General features: G+C 35.0%; 2 protein-coding genes across 2 annotated transcripts in view; both read right to left on the bottom strand.

The window, feature by feature from the left end:
* Positions 1-1,978: 1,978 nt before the first annotated feature.
* LOC137654938 (shematrin-like protein 1) lies at positions 1,979-3,363 on the bottom strand. Its single transcript, XM_068388834.1, has 3 exons — positions 3,352-3,363; positions 2,261-2,764; positions 1,979-2,050 (listed from the first exon to the last, which is right to left on the bottom strand). Exons 1-3 carry the CDS (start codon positions 3,361-3,363, stop codon positions 1,979-1,981), a joined length of 588 nt encoding a protein of 195 aa, XP_068244935.1.
* A 5,796-nt stretch (positions 3,364-9,159) lies between these two features.
* The window catches only part of LOC137654936 (shematrin-like protein 1), a 1,756-nt gene continuing 915 nt past the window's right edge, over positions 9,160-10,000 (bottom strand). Inside the window, exon 2 of the mRNA XM_068388832.1 lies at positions 9,160-10,000. Coding sequence (XP_068244933.1) covers positions 9,215-10,000 — 786 coding nt within the window. The 3' untranslated portion in view covers positions 9,160-9,214.

Genomic DNA, 10,000 nt, shown 5'->3' with positions numbered 1-10,000 from the left:
GGCATTGTTAATATATGAACTCTTATGAACCTGATAGATCATGTCTAATTTTATTTGAATTTTTTTGATGTTCTTGCTCGTAGGTCCTGGTATTTAAGTTCAATGGCTGTTTAGTAAAGTTTACATGCATTCACCTAGCCTCTCAGTTACAACCTAACGGCTCTCTCGCACATTGGTGACCAGTGGAGTGTCCGCTCCCTCCCGCATGCCCCCTGACAGGTGTTCCCTACTGTGTGAAGATGCCGCCCACTGATTATAGCTCTTTGGCACATGTCACCTTAATGAAACTTCTGCTCGTTGCCAGCGGAAAAGCGTTTGCCTGGTTCCAGTGTGCTGAATTCCAGTTTTGGTTCAAGGGCGTGACTCAGTCAAGGTATGCTGTATGTCCCAAACGAGGTATGAACATGAGTTATTACGTCATGTTATATTCCCACGGAGTCAGAATGTGCATGAAAATTCTCGAAATAGATTTTCTCTATTTTCTATTGTTTCGAGGAGGGAGGTGGGCGGAGTTAGCTGAGAGAGGGATGGCTTGCAAGCAAGGTTTGTTCCCCTGTCAAATTTTCCACGTTGGCAACCTCGCCAATAGCCTTGCCCCCAAGCCATTAGAATGATCTATTTAGAAAATTCTAGTCAAATTAAGTTCATATATAAGCCCCTAGGAATGCATAAGCAGCAGAAGAGATTTAGCCTATCCCTTTGAAAGAGCCAACCCCCTCTCTCCTCTCAAATGCATTAAGAGTGTGCCCTCTCAAACTTGAATAAGGTTTTCATCCAACATTTATTGTGTATGGTGTTGTTCAAACTTTGGTGAAATTTATTAAATGGCAATTCAAGCGTAGTGTGATAATGTAAGTACCGTGTCATATAAATTTTTGTAACTGGCCCTGTGATATTTATGATAAAAAAGAAGTGTATTTATTTTGGTTAGCTTTTCGGTAACCTCGTGTGACCAAAAAGACGCAAGTGTAGCAGGTACATTTATGTAAATTTCATTTAGTGTTTAATAATTAGTGTTAAAGTGTTAACTATTGTCATTAATTATCAAAATTAAATATTTTCATAAATTAATTTCCATTGAAACAAGTGATTGTATAATTTTTTTTTAGTCTTTCTTTTGTCTTAGTCTAAGGTTTTGTTCAGATTTAATATTTCAAGTAATTCAAATTTGGTGTTAATACTTTTTGTATTTTTGTTGTAACTTTTTATAAAGTATATTTATTTTGTAAAGAGTGTATTATTTCGATCACTAATATTTTATAATAGTGCTTACTCGTAATCCCTGACGAAGTTCTTATAAAATAATCAACCAGTTTTGTTTTGAGAGTAGCGTAAGGGACCTTTGGATATTCATTGTTCATATATATTGCCGTCTGGGAGTTATGTAATATTCTTAGAGCTTAGGTATTATTTTTCAAGTGTGCCAGACTTATGTAATTTATATATATATATATATATATATATATATATATATATATATATATATATATATATATATATATATATATATACATAGATACACACTGCAAATTCCTTTGTTTTTCATAAAATTTTCATATTTTCACGCTAACTGTTGTTGGTTGCTACTTTTTATATAGAAAAGATGTCCGGTATTCCTTTCCTAACTTCAAACCATTGTAATTTTTAATTATTAGCTCTCCCAATCTTAACGAAATCAATTTAGCCTAAATCACAGAAAATTTTAAGAATTATGGGAATGTAATCATTGGTTTCAGTCCAGAGAGAAACACTTTGTGGACTATTGACTGATATTTGGTGAAAGTTAAAAAAAGAAAAGAAACATTTCTCCTCTGTTGTTACTAAAGGTAGAGAAAGAAAACTAAAAAAAAAATATGAAGAGAGTGAGCAAAGGATAAAAGAAAATCCAAAGTTAATTATATCTTATATATTATGAACTCTGTAAGAGGAAACACTCATCGATCAACATTCTACTATTCATAGTGAGACTCTGGGTAGGTTAATGGTAACGCCCATAACTGTAGCCATAAGATGGCCTGGGGTAGACTGGAGCATATGAGCCATAAGAAGGCTCAGGATCAGCAGATCTCTTATGATAGCGGTGAGAATAGCCATAGCTCACTGGGTGGTAGCTGCGGTACCCATAGGAGTGACCATAAGAAGGATCAGCTGAAGCCTCAGGCTCAGGATCAGCGGATCTCTTATGATAGCGGTGAGAATAGCCATAGCTAACTGGGTGGTAGCTGCGGTACCCATAGGAGTGACCATAAGAAGGATCAGCAGAAGCGTCAGGCTCAGGATCAGCGGATCTCTTATGATAGTGGTGAGAATAGCCATAGCTCACTGGGTGGTAGCTGCGGTACCCATAGGAGTGACCATAAGAAGGATCAGCTGAAGCCTCAGGCTCAGGATCAGCAGATCTCTTATGATAACGGTGAGAATAGCCATAGCTCACTGGGTGGTAGCTGCGGTACCCATAGGAGTGACCATAAGAGGGATCAGCTGAAGGCTCTGGCTCAGGATCAGCAGATCTCTTATGATGGTGATGAGAATAGCCATAGCTCACTGGGTGGTAGCTGCGGTACCCATAGGAGTGACCATAAGAAGGATCAGCTTCAGGCTCAGGCTCAGGCTCAGCATCCCGCTTGTGATGGTGATGGGAATAGCCATATCCATAAGAAGGACGATGATAGGGTGTCACATGGCCATAGCTTTCATAACCAGGCTCCGCCTCTCGCTTCTCAATTTCAGTAGCGCAAGCGGCAGCCGCCAAGAGCACAATCACCTGCGAATGAAATGGATTAATTACATTCTTAATATTGAATGCACGTATAGGCTTTTATGAATCCAAACTCATCTATGCATCAAGACCAACAAACACACAAACATATATATATATATATATATATATATATATATATATATATATATGTATATATATATGTGTGTATATACTGTATATATATAGATATATATATATATATATATACATATATATATATATATATATATATATATATATATATATATATTTATATATATAAATATATACATATGTATATATATAAATATATATATATATATATATATATATATATATATATATATATATAGTGATAGATAGATAGACAGTTAGATATGTATAAATTGTATATACATATTATATATATATATATATATATATATATATATATATATATATATATATATATATATATATATATATATATATGTGTGTGTGTGTGTGTGTGTGTGTTTAACTTTGTATTCTTTTGTATTAGCTTGTTATATGGTCAATCCTGAGAGATCTAATGCATGTTACACGTATAAATTAAAAGTATTTAATAAACTCAAATCTCAATAACAACAAACCAGAATCTTCATAGTTGAACGTCGTTGTTCAGTGGCCACTGGTGGGTGAGTGAGTGCCGGCTGTCTCCTGACTCCTCCTTTTATGTCCGTCCGACACCTGAACGACTTTCTCGCCTTGCCACAACCTTGGAAATCTTAAAGGTTAGGAAATTTACTATACAAAAATTAGTCCTCCATTGATTCGAAGAGAAACTTGTTTCCTAGAAATTTTATGATACGTAATTGGTGTTGATATCAAATCAGATTTTTCGGTATTGGTATTATTAGCGTTGTTTAATGTTTAGCAAATTTATGAGTCTTTTTCAAATTAAAAAACCAGAAACATATACTGTATATGATAACCTGAATTAAGTGTGACTTTTTTTTTGTTAAAGAAACAGGAAAAATGGTTTCGCTTGATAGACTCAGTAGAGAGAGAGAAAGAAAAGTCGAGTTCCGCATTCTAATAGGTAATTTCATCAAATTATGCAAAAGCTTAAGTATTTTGTTTTGCCAACCTCCTTATAAAATCATATCAATAAGGATTTGGAAGGTGATAAGACAATCGATAAATTAGCCTTGTTATTCAGTCAAAAATTCATACGAAATACTGACCAGTTTATTAAATGTTGAACTGACAGAATAGCATCCTCTCTGTCCGATGAAGTTGTAACCAAGAGTTGAGCAAATTACGAAAATGACAGAGTTTCATTCTGGTGTACGAGGAAGACCATTGTGAGCTTAGAGATCCTTCAAAGACATGAAATCAATTTTGTTCGAAATAAATCCAAGTAGAAGAATATTGGGCAAAGATAAACTGAGCAAATCGTCCTTGGAATCAAAGGAAGGATCTTTACATCAGAAACATCTAAAACGAAAGGGATTTGTGGATGATCTTGATTCAAGTAACTGTAGGTGTATTATATAGTTCCGCACAATGTCATGTGACAATTACTATATTATTTTATCTTCTGTATTATTGACCTTCGGCAACTCTGATGTGATATTTATTCAAATATTAACTCAAAACCTATGGGATCGCATATGCAATAATACGTTCGCATATATATATATATATATATATATATATATATATATATATATATATATATATATATATATATATATATATATATATCATTATCATCATCATTATCATCGTCATCATCATCATCAGTCATTGCTATTCCAATACAGAATAAAAGCCCCAGACGTGGCCTTCCAACTGCGTCATTTTATGGTCTTTCTATAACAGTCCATACCTGCTACCTTTCTTAATTCGCCAATTCATCGCCTTTTCTTCTTTCCTTGGTTTCTTTTGCAATTTTTAGGCAACCACTATGTTATTCCTAATATCCATCTGTTACCTGACATTCTCCCAAAATGCCCTGTCCATGTCTATCTCTTTTTCTTATATGTTAGAATATCCTCTACTATAATTACCCTGTCATCTGTTTTTTTTTCTGCCTCTTACTGTTATCACCATCATCGTTATTTCTATAGCTCTCAGAGTTGTAACTAGCTCATGTTCTAAGGCTTTAGTAATGCTCCAAGTTTTTTTTGCATAATCTGAAACTGGTCAGACCAATCTCATTGTATACTTTTCTTTTGAGAAAGTGTCATGTTACATTTCATAATTTCATTTTGTATACCAACAGCTCTTCATCTTATTCTTATCCGTCTCTTAATTTTGGTCATTAACAGTCTCTAGAGGTTCGTTCATAACTCTTATTTGTTGTCTCTATGTACTTTCATATTTTAGTTTTACTCATAATAATATCAGTCCTACATTCTGCTTTCTCTATTCATATCTTCTATCATCTATTTGATTTATTGAAATCGAAACTTGTATGATTTTATCTTTGATTGTCTTCTTTCCATTATGGTTAGGATACAATAAAATTATAAAAAGGCCCATTTTGTGTTTGTTGGTGATTTCAATGGTCAGCATAGGCCGTGGTTAAATTCTGTATTTTTACTGATCGCAATATCATAAAATTTTTGGACTATGCCTCTGAATCTGGCTGTGAGCAAATCATAATTAAGCTAATCACTGGTCTGGTAACTGCTTACTATAACCTGGCTCCCGTGGTGTTATAACAAGTTAAGTTGGTTCTCCAGTTGGGACCTTTGATCATGCCTTGATTTTTTTTTTTTTTTGTATAGGACCGAGCCGCAGGACACTGATATTATTATTATTATTATTATTATTATTATTATTATTATTATTATTATTATTATTATTATTAATAATACTAGCCAAGCTACAACCCTAGTTGAAAAAGCAAGATGCTATAAGCCCAAGGGCTCCAACAGGGAAAAATAGCCCAGTGAGGAAAGGAAATAAGGAAATAAATAAATGATGAGAATAAATTAACAATATATCATTCTACAAACAGTAACAGTATCAAAACAGATATGTCCTATATAAACTATTAACAATGTCAAAAACAGACATGTCATATATAAACAATAACAAGACTCATGTCAGCTTGGTCAACATAAAAACATTTGCTCCAACTTTGAACTTTTGAAGTTCTACTGATTCAACTACCCGACTAGGAAGATCATTCCACAACTTGGTAACAGCTGGAATAAAACTTCTAGAATACTGTGTAGTATTGAGCCTCATGATGGAAAAGGCTGGGCTATTAGAATTAACTGCCTGCCTAGCATTACGAACAGGATATGTAATACTTATGTAAGATATATTAGGAATCGTAAGCAGACTGAAACAGCATTTTGGGTCAAACCTTGCATTTAAAATGGTCACAATATGCATACAAAATTAGCTTTTATTTTCTTTAATTAAAATCTGGTCAACATGATTTATAGATGTATCCCTTCTCGTGTGCTAATATACGAGTGAAGGAAAAAGCTTTGATCGATGATGATTGTAGACGGGATTATTTGGGGAAGCAGGGGGCCTAAGATCTTCGGAAGTGTAACAGATCAGGGCTGACTTAGAACAACTACAGTATACTCAGCTAAGATCTATTGCTCAGATATTTTATGCTTCAACTGAAAAGGAATACAATTTAAACATAAAAGAAACCCTATCTGGTACAACTCAGGAACATGAATGGTCGATTACCCTTAATTCTGCACTCTTTGGTGTAGACTTATCATATTCTACGCTAGTTGAATGATATTGCTCAATCACTTTATTGTCCAAAGAAAAAGGCAACCCTTTTGGCTGAATTTATTTGACAGAAAGCCGAGTAATGAGAAAGTAGAGCTGCCTTATTCTTGTTCTTCTGAGGACAAACTAAATAGTTTAGTTTTCGGTCCCATGAAATTTAAACACTCATTGATGGACCTTGATGCTTATGAAGGCATTGACCCAAATGGTATTTTTCCTTTTTTTATATATAAAATCGCTGATTTCTAATCTCCTATGTCGTCTGTTATTTTCTGCAAGTTACCAAGAAGAAAATATGTTTGTCCTTATTGGAGATTATTAATGTTACTTCATAGGGTAAATGTGTTTGGGTAAGTTCTAGCCCTACTCATTACTGCCCACTTTTCACAACCTCCATACTATCTTGAGTTTTTGAACGCCTTTTGGGAAAAATATCTGCATAGGTATGCTAAGGGCAAATATCTGTATTCGAATATGCAATTAGGCTTTTGCAAACAATTTGGAACATGTTATGGCCTTCTTACAATTTCCAATGCTGTATAGAAATCCCTTGATTATGGTCAGGAAGTTTGCATGATTGGCCATGAGTTTAATGTTTCCTTTGACCGTTGTACCGCACGAGTTTCATACATGCTCATAAAATGTAATGATTTTTTTTTTTCAATCTAACCACACGCTCTTCCCTGCATTGTTAATATATGAACTTGTATGAACCTAATAGATCATGTCTAATTTTGTTTGAATTTTTGTGATGTTCTTGCTCGTAAGTCCTGGTTTTTAAGTTCAATGACTGTTTAGTAAAGTTTAGATGCATTTACCTGACCTCTCAGTTACAACCTAACTGCTCTCTCGCACATTGGTGACCAGTGGAGTGTCCGCTCCCTCCCGCCTGCCCCCTCAGAGGTGTTCCCTACTGTTTGAAGATGCTCCCCACCGATTATGCCTCTTTGGCACACGTCACCTCAATGAAACTTCTGCTCATTGCCAGCGGAAAAGCGTTCGCCTGGTTCCAGTGTGCTAAATTCCAGTTTCGGATCAAGGGCGTGACTCAGTCAAGGTATGCTGTATGTCCCATACGAGGTATGTACATGAGTTACTACGTCATGTTATATTCCCACGCAGTTAGAATGTGCATGAAAATTCTCGAAATAGATTTTCTCCATTTTCTATTGTTTCAAAGAAGGAGGTGGGCGGTGTTAGCTGAGAGAGGGTTGGCTTACAAGCAAGGTTTGTTCCCCTGTCAAATTTTCTACGTTGGCAACCTCGCCACTAGCCTTGCCCCCAAGCCATGAGAATGATCTATTTAGAAAATTCTAGTCAAATTAAGTTCATATATGAGCCCTTAGGAATCCATAAGCAGCAAAAGAGATTTAGTCTATTCCTTTGAAAGAGCCAACGCCCTCTCTCCTTTCAAGTGCATTAAGAGTGTGCCCTCTCAAACTTGAATAAGGTTTTCATCCAAAATTTATTGTGTTTGGTGTTATTCAAACTTTGGTGAAATTTATTAAATGGCAAATCAAGCGTAGTGTGTTAATGTAAGTACCGTGTCATATAAATTTTTGTAACTGGCACTGTTAGATTTAGGATAAAAAAAGAAGTGTATTTATTTTGCATAGCTTTTCGGTAACCTCGTGTGACCAAAAAGACGCAAGTGTGACAGGAGCATTTATGTAAATTTCATTTAGTGTTTCATAATTAGTGTTAAAGTGTTAACTACTGTTATTAATTATCAAAATTAAATATTTTTATAAATTAATTTCCAGTGAAACAAGTGATTGTATAATTTTTTTCAGTCTTTCTTTTGTCTTAGTCTAATGTTTTGTTCAGATTTAATATTTCAAGTAATTCAAATTTGGTGTTAATACTTCTTGTATTATTGTTGTAACTTTTTATAGAATATATTTATTTTGTGAAGAGTGTATTATTTCGATCACCAATATTTCATGATAGAGCTTGCTCGTAATCCTTAAATAAGTTCTTATAAAATAATCACCCAGTTTTGTTTTGAGAGTAGTGTAAGGGACCTTTGGATATTCATTGTTGTTATATTGCCGTCTGGGAGTTATGTAATATTCTTAGAGCTTAGGTATTATTTTTCAAGTGTGCCAGACTTATGTAATTTATATATATATATATATATATATATATATATATATATATATATATATATATATATATATATTTATATATATATATATATATATATATATATATATATATATATATATATATATATATATATACATACATATATATATATATACACTGCAAATTCCTTTGTTTTTCATAAAATTTTTATATTTTCACGCTAACTGTTGTTGGTTGCTACTTTTTATGATATAGAAAAAATGTTCGGTATTCCTTTTCTAACTTCAAACCTTTGTAATTTTTAATTATTAGCTCTTCCAATCTTAACGAAATCAATTTACCCTAAAAATTATAAAAAACAAAAATCACAGAAAATTTAAAGAATTATGGGAATGTAATCATTGGTTTCAGTCCAGAGAGAAATACTTTGTGGACTATTGACTGATATTTGGTGAAAGTTAAAAAAAGAAAAGAAACATTTCTCCTCTGTTGTTACTAGAGGCAGAGAAAGAAAACTAAAAAAAAGAAGATGAAGAGAGTGAGCAAAGGATAAAAGAAAATCCAAAGTTAATTATATCTTATATATTATGAACTCTGTAAGAGGAAACACTCATCGATCAACATTCTACTATTCATAGTGAGACTCTGGGTAGGTTAATGGTAACGCCCATAACTGTAGCCATAAGATGGCCTGTGGTAGACTGGAGCATATGAGCCATAAGAAGGCTCAGGATCAGCAGATCTCTTATGATAGCGGTGAGAATAGCCATAGCTCACTGGGTGGTAGCTGCGGTACCCATAGGAGTGACCATAAGAAGGATCAGCTGAAGCCTCAGGCTCAGGATCAGCGGATCTCTTATGATAGCGGTGAGAATAGCCATAGCTCACTGGGTGGTAGCTGCGGTACCCATAGGAGTGACCATAAGAAGGATCAGCTGAAGCCTCAGGCTCAGGATCAGCAGATCTCTTATGATAGCGGTGAGAATAGCCATAGCTCACTGGGTGGTAGCTGCGGTACCCATAGGAGTGACCATAAGAAGGATCAGCTGAAGCTTCAGGCTCAGGATCAGCAGATCTCTTATGATAACGGTGAGAATAGCCATAGCTCACTGGGTGGTAGCTGCGGTACCCATAGGAGTGACCATAAGAGGGATCAGCTGAAGGCTCTGGCTCAGGATCAGCAGATCTCTTATGATGGTGATGAGAATAGCCATAGCTCACTGGGTGGTAGCTGCGGTACCCATAGGAGTGACCATAAGAAGGATCAGCTTCAGGCTCAGGCTCAGGCTCAGCATCCCGCTTGTGATGGTGATGGGAATAGCCATATGCATAAGAGGGACGATGATAGTGAGTCACATGGCCATAGCTTCCATAACCAGGCTCCGCCTCTCGCTTCTCAATTTCAGTAGCGCAAGCGGCAGCCGCCAAGAGCACAATCAC

The sequence above is a fragment of the Palaemon carinicauda genome, chromosome 16 (genome assembly GCF_036898095.1).
Source record: "Palaemon carinicauda isolate YSFRI2023 chromosome 16, ASM3689809v2, whole genome shotgun sequence".
Classification (NCBI taxonomy): domain Eukaryota; kingdom Metazoa; phylum Arthropoda; class Malacostraca; order Decapoda; family Palaemonidae; genus Palaemon; species Palaemon carinicauda.
The sequence above is the reverse complement of the archived record's forward strand: the minus strand, read 5'-3'. Positions and strand labels throughout refer to the sequence as shown.

Bases quoted from the DNA above. Each gene is read 5' to 3' on its own strand.
- LOC137654938 (XM_068388834.1), bottom strand. The intron at 2,051-2,260 runs GCTGATCCTTCT...GCTGATCCTGAG, and splicing joins ATCCTGAGCCTGACGCTTCT to CCTTCTTATGGCTCATATGC.